This window comes from Fukomys damarensis, unplaced genomic scaffold, assembly GCF_012274545.1.
Source record: "Fukomys damarensis isolate Sample0158 unplaced genomic scaffold, DMR_v1.0_HiC HiC_scaffold_1, whole genome shotgun sequence".
NCBI classification, from domain to species: Eukaryota; Metazoa; Chordata; class Mammalia; order Rodentia; family Bathyergidae; genus Fukomys; species Fukomys damarensis.
The window spans coordinates 68,286,715-68,308,737 of NW_022900913.1; the positions used below are offsets into that span (position 1 = coordinate 68,286,715).

At 53.9% G+C, this 22,023-nt stretch overlaps 1 protein-coding gene across 1 annotated transcript; it reads left to right on the forward strand.

Annotated features, from left to right (window-relative positions):
• Positions 1–7,968: 7,968 nt before the first annotated feature.
• Positions 7,969–21,979, forward strand: Opn4 (opsin 4). Its single transcript, XM_033761749.1, has 10 exons — positions 7,969–8,520; positions 13,160–13,639; positions 14,619–14,764; positions 15,857–15,990; positions 16,324–16,527; positions 16,884–17,055; positions 17,294–17,449; positions 18,081–18,188; positions 18,841–19,021; positions 21,444–21,979. The coding sequence occupies exons 2-10, from the start codon at positions 13,496–13,498 to the stop codon at positions 21,480–21,482; spliced, it is 1,284 nt and encodes a 427-aa protein (XP_033617640.1). The 5' UTR covers positions 7,969–8,520; positions 13,160–13,495; the 3' UTR covers positions 21,483–21,979.
• The last annotated feature ends 44 nt before the right edge of the window (positions 21,980–22,023 follow it).

Below are 22,023 nucleotides of genomic sequence, written 5' to 3' on the forward strand. Positions count from 1 at the left end.
GAGAGAGAGAGAGAGAGAGAGAGAGAGAGAGAGAGAGAGAGAGAGAGAGAGAGAGAGGGAGAGGCAAAAGAAAAACATTAAGAGAGGGGACAAAGCCAAACCTTAATAGCCAAAGAGTTAGCTTATGCCTCACTTCTTCCCTTGGTCAATGGGGCTCGGCTTTTCTTAAGATAGACTCACTCAGTAAGTTTGGTGGGCAATTTGGTGTCCATGAGGCTGCCTATATACTCCACCTTCTCAGTCGGAACCTAGGCAAATGACCTAGGTGGCAGCTGTACTGCAGGGCCTGATGTGGACTCTGCTGATGCCTGATTAAGGCTTGTGTTGTGAGCCGGATGTGACTTAATCACATGTCCTCTAAGGGCCCACAGGTCCACTGTGACAGACGTCTTAGCCACAGGGTGATGATATATTTGGAGGTGATGGAGCCTTTGAGAGGCAGGATAACCTTAGGTCACCATCAACGCTCTTAGAAGAAAGTTTGGGACCCCAGCCTCTCTCTTTCTGTCTTCCTGCTTGGTGATGTAAGCTACCCCCCTCCACACACACATACACATACACATAGTGTGTACACACACATGCATGCACACAGCTCTCCACCACAATGAGGCTGCAGCTAAGAGGACTTTGGCCAAAACTGGGTCTGTGCAGGCCCCATGCCCTTGAACTTCCTGAATGGTGGACTCAATAAACCTTTGCTCTTTATACCACCAGCTGCCTCTGGTGTTTTGTGGCAGTGATGCAAACCTGGGCACTACAGCCTGATTGGTGGGTCCACTTTGTGGATCAAAGGATTGGTTTATCTCTGAGGCACAATGGATTGTAACTGAAAATTGGTCAGTGGTCTTCAACTGACACCATTACCCAATGGAATACACCAGGCTGCTTTGTGGAAGACTGGGGACACTGCATTTGTGCAATTGAAGCTTTCAGGGCTTCATAAATCCAGGAGTGACTGAGGGGCTGCATGGCTGGTGAAGCTGGATCCTGGGGCACCAGCGTGGGCACATATCTGCTTTCACGGTTCCTCTGCAGCTGATGATGCTGTGGACCACCTCTGGTGCTTGCAGGGGGCTGTACTTCCTGGTCTTTCTGTGATTGGGTGGGATCAGGTGACCCAGGCCAATCAGCTATGAGCAGTGACATCACTCTAGCTGCATTCCATCCACCCAGATCCTAGAGTGAGAAGATATGACCAGAAGTGGCCCTAGAAGCTACTATAGACACAGCAGAAGTAAGAGTATTTGCTATTTTGTGTCATTCGGATGCTACCATAACCTAGAATTTCTTTATTGACCCAGCCAGTGATACCTAGAGGGTGTCTGTGGCATTGGCTCAGGGACTGGGCAGTAGGGGTAAGGAAGCTGATTTGGGGATCCATGTTATATTGGTGCATTCGGCAAAATGTCGGCTTGGATGACTTGGAAGCTGGATAATCAAGTGAGAAAGCTTGTAGCTCCAGAGAAGAGGCTAGGAGACAAGATATTCATGTGGGCTGCGTATGGAGAGAGGCTTCAGGAAGGAGAAGTAAACGGACTCTTTGATAAGCAAACATGGGAGGGAATTAGTATAGAGATTCAGGAATTTGCTAAATTGTGAGTGGCAAACACATCTCACCCTCAGATGACAGAGTGAAATTGAGGACTTTAAGCAAAACAGATGAGTCTGCACTGATGCACACCTGTAATCTCTACACTCAGGAGGCTGAGGCAGGAGGATGGCCATGAGCTTGAAGCCAGCCTGGGCTACACAGTGAGTTGTGACCAGCCTGAAACACACAGTGGAAACCCTATCTCAAAACAGACAGACAAACAAACAAAAACCAGAAGAGATTATTAGGATGGGTGTGGCAGAGCATACCTATAGTCCTCAAACTCTGTGCAGCTGAGGCAGAGAATCACAATTTCAAGCTCAGCCTGGGCAAGTTAGTGAGAACTTATCTCAACATAAAAAAATAAAAAGGGGGCTGGGGAGGGGATTTAGCTCAGTGGTTCGGTGGCCTGCCTTGCAAGCGCAAGGACCCGAGTTCAATCCCTGGTACCAAAAAATAAATAAATAAACAAACAAATAAATAAATAGAAAGGGCTGGAGATGTAGCTCAGTGAAAAAAGCCCTGGGTTCAATCCCCATTCAACAACGACATTATAACTGGGGCTTGAGTCCTTGCTTTTGTGAGGCAGGTGGTGAATCACTGAGTTAAATCCCTGGCCCAAGGGTTTTTTTTATTTTAAGCCTCACTACCTTTGCTTTCTTGCTAAGCAGTTCAGTTAACAGACACAGGAGCCCATCTTACCAGGCCCTTCTGACCCCCGGGCTCCTGGATTCTGGCTGATTTAAATTCAGCATCTGCAGCCAGCTCACTACACCCCTACAATAGGTCTGGAAGTCCAAGGAGACATGTTTAAATGACAAAGGCAATATCCAGGGCTACACCAGCCTGTGGGGTTCAGGAGATGCCCAAGGTCTTTCTAAGGGTACAGCTTCTTCCCTCCAGCCTCGTACTTTACCCAAAAAAGTTCAATCAACTTTTACTTTTGTTGTTGTTGTTTTTGGTTTTGGTTTTTTTAAGACAATGTCTCACTATGTAGTCCAGGCTGGGCTTGAACTCTAGGTGATCCTCCTGCCTCAGCCTCCATCCAGTGTGCTGGGATCACAGGTGTGTACCACCACACCCAGCTAAGTGATTTTGCTTTGAAGTCCCAGCAATTGTAAACCCAAGTGGCAGGAGTGGTGGCCTTCTCCCATCTGGCAAAGAACAACTCTGTCCCTGAGCTCTGGCGGGCACAGGGAGATCCCCAGCGGCACCAGCTGTAGCCCCTTGTCTGGAAAGCTTTGGGACACCTGGACCTCCTCCTCGCTGCTCCCCTAGGCACTGAGGGGCTCAGGCCACTTTGAGCGAAGGCAGCCTATTGCAAGATGGGCAGAAGGAGGGGAGAAAGCCCATCTCTCCCGGAAGCTCCCAGAGAACTCCTGACCCAGCCTTCAGTGGAAGAGCTCAAAGGCGCTCCTCCGCCCCTTTGGGGAGCCTGAGACCTGACCTGCAGGGGGCGCCAGAGTCCTCTTCAAAATCCCAGCTCCTGAAGACTGGCCTAGGGCTCTGCTATGAGGGAGGGGAACACAGCCCTGGACAGCCTCTGTGGCACTGGCAAGTCCAGACCACGAAACCCTGACTGAGTGGGCTGGGAAGAGAACCAGGGACACAGGCTCACAGTCCACAGGTTGGAACCTGAGCCCTGGAAGCCTAGTTCAGGGCTGGGAAGATGGCGTGAGGGGCCTGGTTCTTACTCCTGGGATCACGGAGAGAGAGCAGTGTGCCTAAAAATGTGTACTTCTGGGTGTCGGGGTGCAAGTCTATATGCCTAGCACTCTGGGAGACTGAGGCAGGAGGATTGTAAACTGGAGTGCAGTTAGAGCAATTTAGTAACTTTGCAAGACTCTGCCTCAAAATAAAATAAAGGGCTGGGGCTGTAGCTCATTGTGAAGGCCTGGGCTCAATCTCTAGTATTGCAAGAAAAACAAAAGTTTAGGGTTTTTTAGTGCCCATCATCAAACCCAGGGCCACTTAGCAAGGGCTGCAATGTGGAGCTCCAGCTCCAGAGCATTTAGGTTTCACATTCAGGTCCTGCGAATCAAGATTTTTTTGGTTCCAGGAGCCTCGAGGGCCCACACGCAGACCCCACTCTAGTCACCGGGGAAGAGAAACTTCAGGAAGGTCCAACTTTATTTTTGTTTGTTTTGTTTTGTCTTTGTTTTTTGTCGACGTTTTGAGACAGTCTCGCTGTGTAGTCCAGGCTGGCCTCGAACTCACAGAGATCTCCTGCCTCAGCCTCCCTGTTGCTTAGATGTCAGGCACGTGCCACCATCCCTGACTGTGCGCTGTTTAAGAAGCAGGGGGCCTCTCAGTGCCTCCCCACGCTCCACACCATGCTCCATCACCGCGGGCGGTTAGGGGTCCTCCACATGTAGGCAAAGGAGAGCAGGGGCACTGAAAGGAGATGCAGGGTAAGGGATTGCTGGGCTACGGCTCCCTGACTCTCCACACACTCTGCTCCTCTTTGAACACTGCCATCAGCAGTCCCCAGTAAGTAGCCCCGCAATGTGGAAGCACACGTGTAATCCCAGCTAGTAGGGAGGCTGAGGCAGGAGGATTGGAAGTTGGAGCACAGCATGGCAGGACGATCTGGCTGTTAGGTACCTTTCAGGGATACTTCATCCCAAAGGATGCGCAGGAATCCATCAAGCCACATAAATAAAAGCTGGAATTCACTCCCCCGGCCTGAGCATTCACACCTTCAATGGCCCTGCCTCTGCTGGAGATGGAGAGTCGGCTAGGGGCTCACAGGCCTGGCTGCTGTCTGTGCTGCTGTGAAATCTTGGCTTCGAGTTCTCGGGGAGAAGCTGTGAGGTTTTTGCTAGTGGAACTAGGATTCTGCGGAATCTCTGAAGATCTGATAAGTCAGAGCCCCTGGGTGAACCACAGCCTCTCCAATTTGAGAGGCAGAGGAGGAGATGCAGGAGGGACAGGACAGGGCCTCCAGCCCCTCTGCGTCACACAGGTTAGAAGTCACCCACACTCTCGTGCCACTCTTGGCCTCTGTCCCCAGCACCTTGCTCTGCCTGACCCTCTTGGCATGGCCCCGTCCCAAGTACAGCGCAGCCTTGCAATCTGCTTTGGGGACACATTGGGGTGGCCCAGGGCTCCTGAAGAGCCCCCTCACTCAAGGTGCTGTCGGCTGTGCTGGCAAAGTTATGCCAGGAATCGGGAAGGTGGGGTCTGCAGTTGGTGCAAGGTTACAGGGTCGGGGTGGAAGGTGGTGAGGACCAGGGAGGTTGTGTGACACCCAGCCTGTTGTGGTAAACCTGGAGCAGTTCGGGGTGTCTCCCAGCAGGAGGGGGCAGTGAGGACACCACACGGTTGTGGGGGTGGGGCACTGCGGTCTGGACATGGACACCCCACCTCTTTGTTACTCCACAATTCTTATCCTTCATCGTGCCAGGACCCTTCGGAGCTCTACAGAGACATTTCTAATGCACACCACAAAACCCATAGTACTACAGGGGAAGCCAGTGACAGGGACATATTGTTATCAAAACTAAACAGTGAATAACATGGTGGGGTGACCCGTGTGCTGCTCCATCAATGGGTCACCTATAGGATTGGTAGCAGGTCTGAGGAGGACAAGGCTTTGTGTGTGTGTGTGTGTGTGTGTGTGTGTGTGTGTGTGTGTGTGTGTGTGTGTGTGTGTGTGTGTGTGTGTGTGCGTGCACTTGTTTAGTACTGGCACTGGGAACTTAACCCAAGGCTTTCCCCAGGTCTTGTTTATTTGTTTATCCTTTTATCTTGAGACAGGGTCTTGTGAAGTCAATAAATTGCCCAGGCTGAGCTCCAAAAAGCAGGACCACTGGGCATGGTGGCCCATGACTGTAATCCCAGCTCTTGGGAGGCTGAGGCAGGGGATCATCCTGAGTTTGAGGCTACCATGAGCTACATCGTGAGACCCTGTCTCAAAAAACGAAAAAGAAAAAAAGAAAGAAAGAAATGAAATGAAAAGTGGGACCACATTTGAAATAGTGATTTCCAAAACCAATGCTGAGCCACCTGAGAGAACTCTGCTGCTAGAAGAGCAGTGACCCTTCCTGTCACTGAGGCACAGGTCACGTGTGGACTCCTGGAGACAAGCACGATGACATCAGCTTCCTCTCATCCAAGTTCCTGGTTGCCTCAACTGTCCCTGTCCATCCCAGGTGAGAACCCTGAGCCCTCTGCCCAGCTTCTGCCACCCATCAGAGCCCTTGTCATCGGGCTCCTGTCTTGTTCCCCCCTTCCCAGAGCCCCAAATGCCAAGCTGCCCCATAGAGATAGGACAGGAGAAATAAAGATACGTGGAAAGGAAACAAGGAAGCTCTGGCTTTCAAAATTGTACTTTGAAGAAAAACTGCTGCTTCAGGACACAAAAGTTATTTCAGCCTTTATTCCTTCCAGGAAACTAAAAAAAAAAAAAATCCCTAAGGGTCTTAATGACACAATGAACCTGTGAGCTGGGCTCTGGGGCTCTGGTTTCCACCTGTAAATTACACTTCCTGCCACAGACTCCACCCTCAGGGCAGCAGCAATATGAGCAGGCGGCACATCTCAGCTTCAAACACAGGTTAGGGTTAGGGGTTAGGGCTCAGATATTATCCTTAGGATTAAGGTTAGGGGTCACATTCTGACATGGCCACCAGAAGGGTGATTTGACAGATAGCACATCACCCATCTTAAACACACTCCAGGTCCCGTAAATATACCCAGCTTTGCTTCATAATCTCTCTCTCTCTCTCTCTCAATCTCTCTCTCTCTCTCTCTCTCTCTCTCTCTCTCTCTCTCTCTCTCTCTCTCTCTCTCTGCCTACACTCTTATTTGTGTACCTCAAATTTCTGCCTTTTTTCTGCACCAGGGATCAAACTCGAGACCATGCACCTGTAAGACAGGCTGAGAAATCCCTGGCCCAATTTTCTGCCTCTTAAATCCCTGTGTGCCTCATACCAATGCATCCTGAAAGTTCTTTTAACAAGACTCAGCAGAATTGAATTCCATAGGTAGGGTAGGTTTAGAAATCTCCTGGGATGTCTGCCCTGTGACACTGTCACTGCCCCGTATGCCTTCTTCAGGGGCTCAGACAGGCCAGTAGAGCCTGAATCCACTCTTGGCCCCAAGCAAATGCAGGTTGGAGAGGGAGTGAGGACTGAGTGCCTGAGAGGGAAGGGTAAGAGTCACCTGTGGGTGCAGGTGTGTGGCGCCCAGCACTGGCATAGATATGCAGGTCAGATGCAAAGGACTTGTTTGCTGCAGTTTCTTAAGTCCCAGAACCTGGGAGCCTCTCAGAATGGACTCTTAAGTGCCACTGACACCGTTAATTCTGTAGAAACCAAGTTCATTGTCTCACAAATTAAAAAAATAAAAAAGAACCTGCGGACAAAAGGAGGCAGTTAGTGAGGCAGGAGATTAGGGCATGGCAAAGTAGCTAGGCAATTGGGCATGACCTGTAAATCACAGAGACCTCTCAGTCAAAGAGATATAGAAAGAGCTGCTGAGCCCTGCACCTGACACTGATCAGAGCAATGTCTTCAGTTCTGGGGGAGATCAAGTTGGTGTTTGGTGGGATGACCTAGATCTGATGTCAGAATGGTGGTATAAAAGAGGGTGGCCACTGTGCTCATGGCCACTGTGAGACTTTTTACCAGCCCACCACCCTGTGCTGTACAGAGCATACTTCTTTTCCCTTCTGTTACTACCTTTAACATATATATATGTATATTTTGTTTTGTTTTGTTTTGTTTTGTTTTGTTTTTTGAGGCAGGATGTCACTATGGAGCCCAGACTGGCCTTGGACTCTAGGCCTCAGCCTCCTGAGTGTTCATCATACCAAGCTAATATCTTTGTTGTTGTTTTTTGTTTTTTTTTTTGTACCAGAGATCGAACTTGGGTCCTTGGGCTTGCGAGGCAGGCTGCGGAACCACTGAGCTAAATCCCCGGCCCTAATATCTTTAATAGATGTAAAACATCTCTGTTTTTCCCTTGACTTTGACCAATTTTTTGAGCAGGACAAGAGCCTGGAAGGGATCCTTGGACACCCCAGTACACATTAACATTAGGAGCATGTTTACTGGAAGTAAGGAGAAGAAAAATAGCTCCCAGGTTTCCAGGAGGGGATCCGAAGTGAGTTGTTACATGGCCATTTGGTCTAGGACTTCTTTTTTTTTTGGTACCGGGGATCGAACTTGGGTCTTTATGCTTGTGAGGCAGCAGAACCACTGACCTATATCCCTGGTCCGGTCCAGGACTTCTTATGGATAAGCAGAGCAGGGGAATTGCTCACTTGTTTAGTGACCACCTATCAGAGGAGGCTCTGTGAATTTTCTTTTCTTTTGGTTTTTTTGGGACAGGGTCCTGCTATGTGGTTCAGACTGGTCTTGATCTCATCGGGATCCTCCTGCCTCGGCCTCCTGAGTTTTGGGATTACAGACATGCAACACCACACCCAGATGGGACCAGCATCTTCTGTGCAATCCTTTGTTGACCAAAATATCTTCATTCTGTGAGCAAAGAACCTGAGTCTCAGAGCTGCACAGTTCCTCCTGACTGCCCAGCTCTTTGTAAGCAGGCGGTGGGTAAAGCCAGACGCCAGATGAGGTCAACCTGAATGTGCTGGACCTGAGGCAGGAGGGAATTTATGCTGCGGCAGTTTTGTGGTTTTGCGAGCAAAGCTGACCTGTGTACCTTCACATGGAAGGACAAAGCCAGCGGTACACAGTGTTCATGGAGGACAATTCCGTGATACTCATGCCAAGCTGTGATCCATTAGGGTCTGTGTGGTGGCCACAAAGCAGATACAGGCTCGTGGTTCTGAATTTTGGGTATTGCTCTTTGCTGAGAGCATCCTGGACTCCCTGCAGATTTCCATCCTGTTCCATTGGTCTTCAAAATCTCTGCTGTCTGAGCTGGCAGAAATTGCTCTAGGCCATCACCCATCAACATAGGTAACTTCTTTCCTTCCTCTCTTCCTCAGATGAATGCCCCACTTTGTAGGGAATGGCTTGGGCACTTGTTTATGATCAGCTAGAACATACTGAAAAGGAAAATTGCTTCTCCTGCTGTTCCAGCGTGGAATCACGAAATTAGACAACCCCTGTGTCTTAGTTACTTTTCTCTCGTTGCTGAGAGAAAATATCCAACACCCAAAGTTAAGAGAGGAAAGGTTGACTTAGCTCACAGTTTGTAGAGGTTTCAGTCCATAATTGGCTGGCTCCAAGGCAGAGTGGCACATGGTAGAGGGGCATCTTGGAGGAGAAACAGTGTGTGGTGCCCACACACGGTGGCAAAAGCAACAGGGGAAGCTTAACGTAGTCTTTCTGCCACTTTTATCTCACTACCGGGATTAGGGCAGTGCCAAACCAATCAATGTAGTGGTTTAGTAACCACATACCCTTAATCCCAGCATCACACACTCTTTCAGCCACCTCTCAAAAAGCCCTCTGAAAAGACTACATGAGGCTTTGAGGGGACATCTAGACACAAACCACTTAGTCACTTTCCTTGTCATTAAGAACAAATATTCGACACCTACAACTTGAAGAGGAGGCGAGGTTTATTCTGGCTCAGGTTTCCGTCCATAATTGGCTGGCTCCAAGACAGAACAGCTGGCAGAGGGACAAGGCAGAAGAGAGCTGTTCACAGTCATGGCCAGCATGAAGCAGAGAGAGGGGGAGAATCAGGAAGATAAACCACCCACACAACACCCCCTGTGACCAGGCTACACCCCCAGCGATCTGGCCACGTCCCCAGTGACCCATTTCCAGCCTGGCCTGGCCTCTTAGCAAACCAGCTACAGATCCAGCCCCCATAGTCCAATCACCTCCACAAAGCCACCTCTGAGTACATGTGGCTTGAGGAAGCATTTAGATAGAAAGCATAACACCCCACACACAGCAAGCTCTCTGCATACCCCAGAGTGCTCCGTGTAAGAAAGAACATGCCAGACCTAAAGAATGAACTTCACTTGGGTGGCAAGCCATACTTTGGGTAGGTGACTGGCTGGGTGTGCCTGGGTTTTCTACACCCATACACTCTTCCTGGGTGTGTGGTCAGTTTTCAAACAAAGTGTGTTCTTTAGGTTACCTATGCTTTCCCTTGATTCTCTGTTTCCTGGTTCCTTTTTTCATTTCTCTGTCACTTGATGCCCTCCTCAGAGGCCTACTGCTAAGGCACAGATGGGCTGCTTCCCGAGGCAGTACCCTGAGGTCACCCTTCCTCATTGTCCATCAAACTAGCTCATGGTAGGCATCAAACTAGCTTGTGGTAGGCGGCCACTGTGTCTGATGCCAGCCTGAGGTGTGGCACCTAACTGCAGGAATTCAGTGAATGTGTGGTGCTCAGAGGGAATGACACAGGAGTGCCCCAGACTGGATTCCTGAAATAACAGGCAGACTGGGCAGGGCCAGCTCAGGGAACAGACGTGAGCACCCAGGAATAATACCTAGGCCAGGAATGTGGACACCCTCAGGAGGTCAGACTCTGTGATATTCTCCACCCCTTATGGGAGCCACCACTGTTCTCCCCTGCCCCCTCTGGTAGGGGGCACAGGGACTATGAAAAGGACTGTGATGCCTGGGGTACTAGAGACCCCCAGGGTGCTTAGCTGGCTCCTGAGGGCAGGCTGACCCAGGTGGGGTTGCAAGAGGTGTCCTGGGCCAGCGCAGGGCACAGCAAGGATGGGCAGAGGTGGCCACAGGATCTTCTGTTTCTATCTGGGCAGGAAGGCCCCATCCTGCTGGCTTTGCTGGAGCCCAGGTAAGTGAGGCTGGTGGTGCCTACTGGCTGAGTGTCCATTAGGACATTTAATACCTCTGGCCATAGCTCCTGGGAGTTTCAGGGACCTCTGGGGAGCAGAGAGATCTCTGTCAGTGTCAGGACAAGGAAGGTGATGGCAGTAGATGGGTGGCATGAGACTGACACTATAGTGCCCTTGGCTGGGCTGGGGGCTCATGGGATGCTGGTCAGCATGGCCAGAAATACAGATTGGCAGGAGCCAGGATCCTGCTACCCTCCTGATTTATTTGTTTGTTTATTTATTTTGAGACAGGGTATGTAGTTCAGACTGGTCTAGAACTCACTATGTAGCCCAGGTTGGCCTCAGACTCCAAGTGATCCTCTTGCCACAGCCGCTGGAATCTTGGCATTATAGGCAGGTGCCACCAAACTCAGCTATCTGCTGGCTTTTTTTCGAGGACTTTTAGGCCTTTGAGAATTCTGGGACTTAGAAGGTCTGCGAATCAACACTGGGGGCACCCTGTTGGCAGTGTTCATGGGGGCTGCTTCACTTCAGTCCCTGAAGCAGGCCACAGCTGGGCTGCCCCTAACTCCTGCCTGGGTCAAGCGCTAAGTGGCACAAGTGAGGCTGCCAGTGTCCCTGAGGATGGGCGGTCTGGAAAGCTTTTGCCACCTCCAGCTGTGCCTCTGAAGTGTGAATAACACTGAGCTATGGCCCTGGCCAGCCAGCACCACTGTGTACACTCAGCCCTGGTCTCCCTGGTATGGCAGCTGTGGGTGGAGACAGGGACAAGTGTGATCACTCCTGATGCCATGGCTGGGCTGATCTAGGGCACCACGCGGCTCAGCGAGGCAGGGAGCCACTCCCAAAGGAGTCACCTACGGCTGGGGCAGGGTGATCAAGGGGTGAGAGCACCCCTGGGGGGCAACTCCACAGTTTACTGGCTAAACAGGCTGGGCCCATGGAGCCACACCTCTCCAGCCTAACCTGGCTCCTGCATAGCAGGAGGCCGAGGGGTCTGAGGTCTGCACCCCTGCTTATAAGCGCCCTCCCTGCCACACCTTGCTGCACAGCCCCAGCCCCTGGCACCCAGAGCCTCCTTCCTCCTGTAGCCTTTCCGGCCTCCAGTGTCACAGTGCATCCTGATGTCGCTGATCTCTGGGCAGCCTCAGTCTCCCTTCCACCATTGTCACCATCCCTTGAAGTCCTGGGAAGAGTCCCAACTGGGGGAATCAGCAACCTGAGCTTGGTGGAAGGCTGCATTTCCCACAAGCTACAAGTGAAACAGAAGTGGCCGCTCTTTAGACCACACTTTAAGAAGCAGGGACCGGGGAGGGGTTGATTTAAAAAAATTTGTTTTTAGTGTCTCACTATGTAGTCCAGGCTGGGATTGCACTCACTGTGTAGCCCAAGCTGGTCTGAAACTCTCAACCATCCCCTGCCCAGCTTCCCGAGTGCTGCACCACCATGTCTGGCAGAGGTGTTGATTTTCCCCATGCAGTGTGCCAGGCACTCTGCCAGACCGGGTTCACACAGGTGGCCAGACAGACCCATCTGCAGCCAGAGAGGGAGATGGGCATAATCGTGGGAGATCACCATCGATGACACCACTGGTGTACACTCCTACAGGTGGGGAGGAGGACGTGAGTGGGGGCCTAGAATGGCGCCCGTAGTGACCTTGAGAAGGTGCACTGGGAGCTGAGGCTCAGCTGGGAATGGGGAGGTTTTAGGAGCAGCACCCGAGCCCAGGCTGGGTGACCTGTTCCTCTCTGCTCCCCCACGGCTCTGATAGCGTGTCTTTGTCTTCAGGGGCTGCCAGCTGCACCTGGACAGCCGGGAGCCTGAACTTGGTGCTCATCATCCCCAACCAAGGCTGTGCCGTGCACCGTTAGAGGGGGAGCAGGGGAAGCAGTTGGTCCGGCATGGTGGTGCATGCCTATAATTCCAGCAGTCTGGGAGGCTGAGGCAGGAAGATAACAAGTTCCAGTGCGCAGCTTTGGCAACTTAGGGAGACCTTGACTCAAAATATTAAAAAAGAACTGGGAATATAGCTAAGTAGTAAAGCACCCCTGAGTTCTGTCTCCAGTGCTGAGGGTAAAAAACAAAACAGCTCAAGAAAAGGGAGGCCTGGTATGTAGGAGTTCCCACACTAGCAGGTGGGCCCGGTCACACACACCTGGTGCTAATCTCCAGTCACCAGATACTTTTCTATTCTGTGATCCTCAAGAACAAAGACCACTCCTTCCTGGGGCCCCTTGCTGGTCACCAAGCTCATGACAATGAAAGCAAACTTCTCTAATGCAGGCTTGAGCCCTCCTTGGACTCAGACGTGGTACATAGCCAGGACAGCCTGGGGGCGTGGCCATCGGGGACAGCTGGAGGATGAGGCTGCCACATGGCAGTGCTGCTCCAATGGGATGGCAGGCTTGGGTGGGGGATTGCCGCACAGATGTGGGGTGCATGGGCTTATGAGTGACATCCCCAGTGGGTAGGAGCATGGAGGGTAGTTTATCCCTGTCACTCGAGAGGGCTGCTGGGGTCAGGCTCCAAAGTCCAGGCATGGATGGGATGCCCCTTCCTTGGGCCTCTCTTAGAGGTGCTGCTTAGGGACCCACAGTGCCCTGTGTAGCCCTTGCTGGCCTTGAACTCAAAGAAATTCTCCTGCCCAGCATGGGGGCTCCTCTTGATGAGCTCAGGGAAGCCAGGGCCCAGCTTGGGCAACTCTGTCAGAAGGAGGACAAAATCCTCCGTCTGATGTCCAGAACCTGGGCTCAGCCACATCCCTGCAACACAACACACATGCACACATGTGCGTGCTCACTCTCTCACTCTCTCATGTGCACACACAGTTCTGTTGCCATCCATGGACCCCCAGGGACCTGTGTCTGTGGAGCCAGCAGCAAGGCAGGACTGCGCATGTGCAGCCCTCAGCACCACTATTTAAAGGTGGGCGGCACTGGGCTGAGGAGGGCCCTGACTGTGACATGCTTACCTTCACGCTTGGCCAGACACTGAGTGGACACTGGCCCCAAGTACCACTGCAGCTGTGTCTGCGCAGGATGCAGGAGCTGGCATTCGGTGCTGAGGATGGAGGAGAGAGAGCTGCGGAGCTGGAAAGCTGAAGTCCTGAGTCTCTCACACCCTTGACGTCCTCATATTTGTGAGCAAGGACCACCCGCTTCAGAATGGACACTCCGTCAGGGCCACAAGTCTCTCCAGGCCCATCCCAGGAGCCCAGCTTCTTGGCTAACCTGTCAGCACCTGGCAAGGGGGATGGCACCCCAAGTAGCCTCTCCATGATGGGCCAGCTTCTGCCAGGCAGCCCCACGGTAAGGTTGGGGGAGTGTGGTACAGACCCCTCCTTTCTACTTCTTGTCCCTGCTACTCTGACGTGTGACAGAAAAGGCCTGAGATCTATGATGCGATCTTGGGCCATCCCCAGATGGAAACAGAGGCAGCCGCCCTGGCCTTGATACCTTCTAGGAAGCATGCCCACGGCTCTGTCAGAGTGGGTTGCTGGGCAGGACAGAGACCAAATCACGCCCTTCCCAGGCAAGGGGCTGGGTGGGAGAAATCTTTAATCTCTTGGCACTAACCTCACAGGGCAATGCTTTCCCTGTGCTGTCTGTGGAAGGCCACGAGGTATGACCAAACACTACAGTGTGCAATTAAATTAAAAATTGTTACAATGGGGGCCAGGGATTCTGCTCAGTGGCAACACACTGCCTCACAAGCACAAGGCCCTGAGTTTGATCCCCAGTACCAGAAAAATAATTATTACAATAAAAGCCACACTGCCACGAGTCCCTCTCAAAATCCTCTCCCTGGCTTTGAACATACTCTTTCCATTGTTCTAGCCACATTCTGAAGCAGGTCAGGAAGTCCTCTTTCCTGAGTGTCTTTAGTTGTGCTGTCACAGCGCTGCCTGAGTGTCCTGAATCTATTCAAAACATTGACCTTTTCATGGTTATTTTGACTCTGGGGAAGAGCCAGAAGTGGTACAGTGCCAGATCCAGCAAATAAGGTGGATGAGGACACCTCATCATGTGCTTACAAATCTACCTTTCTGTTAGACGGCACACGGCAGTGGCATTCACCATATATATATACCGTATCTTGTAAAGACACTTGGACTTTTGGAAGACATACATTTTCATCCCACTCGGTCACCAGATGGCTGGGTGGGCAAGTGGCTTTAACATTCGTGCCTCAGTCTCCCCACCTGGGCCTCTGGGAGCCCTAAACCTTCCTTTTCAGGAACACCGGAAGGTGATAAGGAGGTGCTGCCCTGCTTCTCTCTCTCTGCAGGCAGCAGGGACTCAGGCTGTGGTCCGTGTTCCCTTCCCCACAGCGGATGTTCCAGCGCATGCGCACTACACCCTGGGCGCGGTGATCCTGCTGGTGGGACTCACAGGGATGCTGGGCAACCTGACGGTCATCTATACCTTCTGCAGGTGCTGAGGGTGAAGAGAAGTGCAGAGAGGTGCTGGGGTTGGGTGGGATACGGGACTGTAGGGGCTGAGTGGGGAGGCAGCGCCAATCCTGCTGTGGTCTCAGGCCCAGGCTCCACCCTCGAGTGCAAGGGTGTTCCCAGGAAGCTCGGATGGCGCATGCTCTCTGGAGGCCAGGAACTATGGGGACCCTCGGGTCTCTGCCCCAACAAGCATCCTCCTTCCACCTTGAAGAGCAGCACTGGGCTCCTGAGTCTTAAGTCCCCGAAATCCTGTGAGTTCCCGCCTCACCTCCTCTGTTGGCGCTGATGGCTGAAATAGGCAGGTAGTACTGTAAGCCCAGCCTGTGGGGAACCCCCTTGGCTCTGCCATCACCTAGCAGCTCTGTCCTCTTCAATTTCATGCTGCTCACCTGCAAATGGAGCTGTGTTCTCCTCAGTGAGTTGAGTGTCAATTCCTAAGGTCCTGTATGTACTTTGCCCAGCAGGGGAAGGTTTGGATCCTGGCTGAGCTTTATGGACTTTATGACCAGAGCAAGTCATTTCATGAGTGAGGCCCTCTGTACCCTCATCTGGAAAATATGAATAGCAATGTCTCTGTCAGGGGAGACCCAGAGAGGAATGGGGACAAGAGATGAGCTTTGTGAAGGTGGCTACTTGTGGTCACAGATGTCAGCTCCTCCACCCTTTTTCACCACCAGAATGAGGGCCACAGAGACAGCTGTCCTGGACGAGGCTAGGCCAGGTGGAAGCCTGGAAGGAGGGGGACAGGGGAATCCCTGGGGGCTGTGGCTGGAGAGATCATTTGGAGAGACATTGTACCCTGCTTTGTCCCGGGGGAACCACTTTGGGGTGCCCCTGAGCTGGCACTACTGGGGCTAGCTGCTGCCTGGGGAGCACCTGCTGGACAGAGGCACAGGTGGTCTAGCAGCCCTCTTCCTGCCCGCGTGCACAGGTGTGTATGCTCATTCACGTGCAGGCATGTGGCGTGTGCAAAGCTTGTGTGCATGCATGTGTGAGTGCATGGCATGTGCGTGTGGATGCGTGTGTATTGAGGTGTCAGGAAGCACCCCTGACTGTTCTTGGACCCTCACAGGAGCAGAGGCCTGCAAACCCCAGCCAACATGTTTATTATCAACCTTGCGGTCAGTGACTTCCTCATGTGCTTCACCCAGGCTCCCGTCTTCTTCACCAGCAGCCTCTATAAGCGATGGCTGTTTGGGGAGGCAGGTAGGCACATGAGATCCCTCCTCCTGGAGGGAGGAAGATGGGCTTGGCAGGGATCCCTCAGCATAGGGTGGCCCAGACGAGGCCACTGCTTTTCCTGGGCACAGAGTGAGTGGTGCCATCCTTCAGGAATGAGTGAGGGAGGAGGGAAGACTGGGTTTGGTCCTGAGGCCTCTGCAGCCTCACCCAGATGTGGTGTAGATGGGGTGTGGAGGGCTCAGGCCTGTTCTCCCAAGAGTCAGGGAAGGAGGCGCCCCCATCCCAACCGAGACCCTGCTTGCCCTTGGGCCCTTTATGCGCTCCACTCCAAGGGCTCAGGTAGGGCTCTCCCCACAGGCTGCGAGTTCTATGCCTTCTGTGGGGCTCTCTTTGGCATCACCTCCATGATTACCCTGATGGCCATCGCCCTGGACCGCTACCTGGTGATCACACGCCCACTGGTCACCATTGGGTTGGCATCCAAGAGGCAGGCAGCGCTTGTCCTGCTGGGCATCTGGCTCTATGCCCTGGCCTGGAGTCTGCCACCCTTCTTTGGCTGGAGTAAGTGGCATTGGGGGAGGAGCAGTAGGTGAAGTTGGGCTGGGCCAGCTGGCAGGGCTAGGGGCCAAGGGGGTACCTGAGCCTCAAGTGGACATTTACAGGAGCACTATTAGCAGCAGGAAAAGTAAGGTGCTCCATTAGGGGTCAGGGTCACCTGGGCAGCCTGTGCCCCAATGCAGGGCTGCTGAGGTGGGCTGAGGTGACAGGTACATGGCATGACCAGCTTACATGGGTCAGGGCTTGGCAGGGGCTGGGCCAGCACTGTATGTGGGAGCCCCCAGCCCCCCACAAAACCCCCACAGGACCAGGAGCCCTGGGCAGGGCTGTGCGAAGGCTAAGTGCCCTTCCTGGTCCAGGCGCCTATGTGCCGGAGGGGCTGCTGACATCCTGCTCCTGGGACTACGTGACCTTCACGCCCTCCGTGCGCTCCTACACCATGCTGCTTTTCTGCTTCGTGTTCTTCCTGCCGCTGCTCATTATCATCTACTGCTACGTCTTCATCTTCAGGGCCATCCGGGAGACAGGCCGGTGAGCGTCCTGTGGTGGGAGAGGGCTGCCACCCACTGGGTGCTCTAGGCTTCAGGATGCACTGAGCAGCTGGCACCTCTTAGGTTTAGGTGTGGTGAGGGGACAGAAAGGCACCCGGGTAAAGCCCCAGCAAGGCTCTGTTCCAGAAAGGATGCCTCCTTCGGAGTGTCCCCAGGGACAGTCCCCGAGGCCTCACTGCAACCCGAGAGGGGTCTGACCCAGACCTCACATGTCCTAGGGCCTTCGAGACCTGTGCGGAGTCCCCATGGCAGCGGCGGCAGCGGCAGCAGCTGCGCAGTGAGTGGAAGATGGCCAAGATCGCACTGCTGGTCATCCTCCTGTTCGTCCTCTCCTGGGCGCCCTACTCCACTGTGGCCCTGGTGGCCTTTGCAGGGTGAGCCGGTGATATGAGGCTGGGGTGGGAGCTGACTCATGGAGGCTCCAGGACACATGCTAGGGATGTTCTGGGCCATCCCAGATCCAGGCTCCTTGGGGACATGCAACTGTCCTTGAGGTTCCAGTCTCCTTGCCTTGGCTGTGGCACGCAGGAGGGGCACTGCTCATCCAGGAATGGGTCCTGAAGAGGTGCCCTCTGTGGTGAGACCTGGGAACTTTGTCATCTGCAGCAGTGTGGGCACAGGCTAGACTTCAGAAGCACTTTGCAAGAGCCATAAAACCTTGCCCGTGTTTGGGCACCAACCTTCTTGTCTAGGAATGGCCTGGACCAGGTTTCTCTAAGGCAACCAGGGAGTAGTGGGCATTTGGGCAGGGTGGTGCTTAGGAAGAGCTGTACAGAGGGTCTGAGGTCAACAGGGGCACCCAGGGTGACAGTGGGACCATGAGACCCTGTCTAAACCTGAAGTCTTCTTCCCAGAGCCCCACCCTCAACCACCCCCAGCTTCCTTCCCCCTGCCTCAGCCCAGAATCTTTCCTGGCAGGCCAGGGGCTCACTGGGCTGTAGGGCTGGGCTGGGGTACAGTTTGGGTACTGCAAAGGATGGGTACTCTGTGCCTCCTCTGTCCTAGGTATGCACACGTCCTGACACCCTATATGAACTCAGTGCCAGCTGTCATCGCCAAGGCCTCTGCCATCCACAACCCCATCATTTATGCCATCACCCACCCCAAGTACAGGTGCGGCCACCTCCAGACCTCTGGGGACCCACCCTGAGACCAGTGGGGCTGCAGGTGGGGGCAAGGCTCATATCTGTCGGTCTCTTGGGTCAGTTGGTGGGAGCAGTGACACCCTGCAGTGGGGTCTGGGCTGGGCGTGGCTCATTTGCAGGGATACCAGGGCTTCCAGCAGAGTCTGATCCTGACTACAGGGTCTTTGAGATGAGTTACAAGGCAGCCAAGGTCCCTGATCAGCCACTCCTCCCTGCAAAGACAACTCCTCAGACTGTGATATCCTGGAGAGACTCAGCAGGGACACAGGACCTAGCCTTGAGGGCCCTGGTAGGTCCAGGACCTCTGTGGCCAATGCATGCTTGGCTGATAAGAATCCCAGCAGGTGCCTCTTCCGTGGGGACTCTTTGGCCTGATGGCATCTGTCACTCACCACCTTCTCAAAGCCAGCTGACAGACTCAGCAGGTCCGGCTCAGAGCACTCAGGGGTGTCCTTGGCCCCCTTTCACCTACCTAACCCTGCCACCCCAAGACTTTCCAGCCACTCCCACTACTGAGCTTTATCTCTACCCCAGCAACCCTGAAAGCCCACCAGCCTGCTTCTTCTGGGGTCCATGTGGCTGTCTGTCCCTTGGCCATAATCAGGTGTGTGGCCCTGCAGGATGGCCATTGTGCAACACCTGCCCTGCCTGGGCATGCTGCTGGGTGTGTCTGGCCAGCGAAGCCGGCCCTCCCTCAGCTACCACTCCACACAGCACTCCAGGCTGAGCAGCCAGGCCTCCAACCTCAGCTGGATCTCAGGACACAGGCGCCAGGAATCCCTGGGCTCTGAGAGTGACATGGTAAGCACACTGGCTACACACCAACTGGCCCCTGGCTGCTCCATCCTTAGCCTGCCCCGGGCCCTGGTGGAGCTGCCACTGGGACTGGAGATCCCTTGGCCCCTCCAACTTCTGTGTCCTCCTCCAACTTCCAGTGGGTCCAATCTGAGTTTAGGTCTTCCAGCTCTAGGTCACCTTTCTCTGTGCCAACACGGGGCACGGATTTAGCTCAGTGGTGTCACAGCGCCTTGAAAGTGCAAGGTCCCCAAGTTCGATCCCCAGTACCAAAAAAAAAAAAAGAAAAGAAAAAAGAGCTTGTTTCTGTGCCAACACAGTCCTCAGAGGCACAGATGAAAAAGCTTAGCATTTCTAGCCCCAGATGGGCATCCAGAGATGAGGTAAGATCCAGCACAGGCCCTGTGGTCCTTAGGACGAAGCCCCTGCCCCCTAGGAACCATGGAGAGCAGGCTACAGGAGAGAAGGGTTCCAGCCTACCCAGCATAACCTCCTGAGCCCAGGCCTCTGTGGCCCCCAAAGTTGGTGTCAGCCCTGGGAGCCCTCAGCATCCCATGGCCTAGAGCTGTGGCCCCAAATGTCTGTAGGAGTGGTCTCTGCACCCTGGCTCCTGTCCTGGCCACAATAGGACTCCTCCTCCTCCAGCCTATGGCGTCTTCTGTGGCCCTCAACAAAGCCACTGTAGACGGCCTAAACAGTGGTCTCCTTCCTCTCATCTGCTAATAGAACTTAGATTCTCCAGACCGCTGCTCTACCCCAAACCTAAACACCCACGTGCACACACACAAATACACACACACGCACACACACACACACACACACACACACACACACACAGTCGGGCCCTGGTAGGTATCTGTTGCTGGGATTTCATGACCACAATCACCTGAACGCTGTGCGAGGCCAGAAAAGGGCCTGCACTGGGGCTGAGAATGCGGGGGGGCGGTACCACAGGCTCTCACCTCACAAAGCTCTCCTGCCTCCCCAGGGCTGGACAGACACCGAGGCATGGGGGTCTGCCCAGCAAGCAAGTGGAAAGTTCCCTTGTGGTCCAGGCCTGGAGGACTGGGAAGCCAGGGCCACTCCCAGGGCCCGGGAATGGGAAGCTGAGGTTCCTAGAAAGGCGATTGGGCTGGACACTTGCCGATTTGAAAAGGGGCGGGAACAGGGGCTAGTAGGGGATTGTTCTGGTGGGTGGGACTGAGGGTCTCTGGGAATCACTGGGTCCTTGCGTCTCCCAGTTTTCCCCTCCCCTTCCTGGGGTGGCTGGGACTGTTCTTGGGTGTGTCCTCGTGTGACTGAGTGTGCTGGCACTCTGCGCCTGGACAGATGCACAGCATGCATATAGGAGTCTGTTCATGAAGATTTGTGCTCTAAAGCCACAGAATATATCTTATGTTTATGTGTAACCATATGTCTGGCACACGTCTTCTGTCACTGTGATGCCCCAGGACACAGGACAAATTGTGTCCCAAGCGTCCACCCTGTGGCTGTGTTTGGACTCTGTGCCCCTCTCTATGTGACCTCAGGGCTGGACGACTCTAGGGGAGGGCCTGTGGGCTGTGGACACCCTGAGAGCAGGATTCACCAGAACACTTGTGGCTATTAAAAGAAGGCCAGCTGTCGGCCCAAGTGCCTATGGAACGGAATGTCAATGGTAATTAAAGAAGCCGAGCTCTGGAATGCTGGAAATGCCATGTGCCCAGGGCCCGGACTCCCACCCTGTCGACAGCTTTCCCCTGTTCTCTCTCAGCCCCGCACAACACCCCAGGCTGGCACTCGGCACCCTGGGGCTTCCCCATCCAGCCAGGGCCACAGCTGCATCCTGCCTTCCAGACCTGGCTGCTTCCTGGGTGTCCACTAAGGAGGAGTTCTGGGCTGCAGTGCCTGTTGCCCCCAGCATTCCTGGCCCCAGCACCACTCCCGATCCTGGGGTCTGGGCTCTGTGCACAGCCAGGGCAGCCAAGGCAGAAGCCTGGCAGCGACCCCAAGCTGTGAACCCTGGTAGACAATGATAGATGTCACAGTGCCCATCCTAGGGCCAGGTCAGCTTGTGGCACGGCTGGGTCCATCCATGGTGTCTGGGCAGGGGTTGTTGAGCAGAGTGAGCTTGCAGGGAGCAGCTGCCAAGGAAACTGATGGCACAGGGGGGACAAGGAGAGGCTTGGCAGGGCAGTGAGACAGGACACTGGAGCCCGCACAGTGTGGGAGGAGCAAGAGGAGAGATGGCTGGCAGGTGGCCATGGGCAGGAGCCTGGGGACATCAGGCTCGGACTCCTTTGAGATGCAGTTCCCAAGAAGGCCCTAGCCATCCTGCAGCACCCTGGCCCTTTGTATAGCCTCCACTCGTGTCTCTGTGACCCAAACACCAAGGGTCAAAGGGGACCATGTACTCCTGGATGACCAGATGTGTGTCGTTCGTTTTCAGATGAAGGGGCAGCTCCCCAGCCTGGATCCCCAGATGTAGGAAGCCAGCCGGCCCTCCCTCCCATCTGGGATTCACCTAGCTCTGCCAGCCTGCAGGCTTTGTCACCTATGCTGCTGCGCTGGAGTCATAGCCCCAGCCCTGTGTCCTGCTTCACACCATGGAAGTCCTGCCTGTGTGGCCTGCACTCTTATGTCCTAGCTCTGCAGCTCTCTGCTGCCAGCAGCTGCCACTTCTACAAACGATGGCTCCAGGAACACACTGCTGTTTGTTTGTTTGTTTGTTTTTCTTTGGTACCAGGGATCGAACTCGGGAAGAGGCAGGCTGTGGAACCACTGAGCTAAATCCCCGGTCCAACACACTGCTGTGTACAAGCCGTGCATCTGGCCAGACTAGGCATTTCAGGGTCCTGGGGTGGGGACAGCGCTGCCCCTCCCACCAGACACAGCCTCCCCATCCCGAGCCCCACCAAGCCATCCCCAGGTGGCCCACGTTTGCATGCACAGAGCACTGTAGGTACCAATTTGCATGTACACTGAGCCCCGTGGTCTGTGTCACATCCGTGGTCCGGGTTCACCTAGAG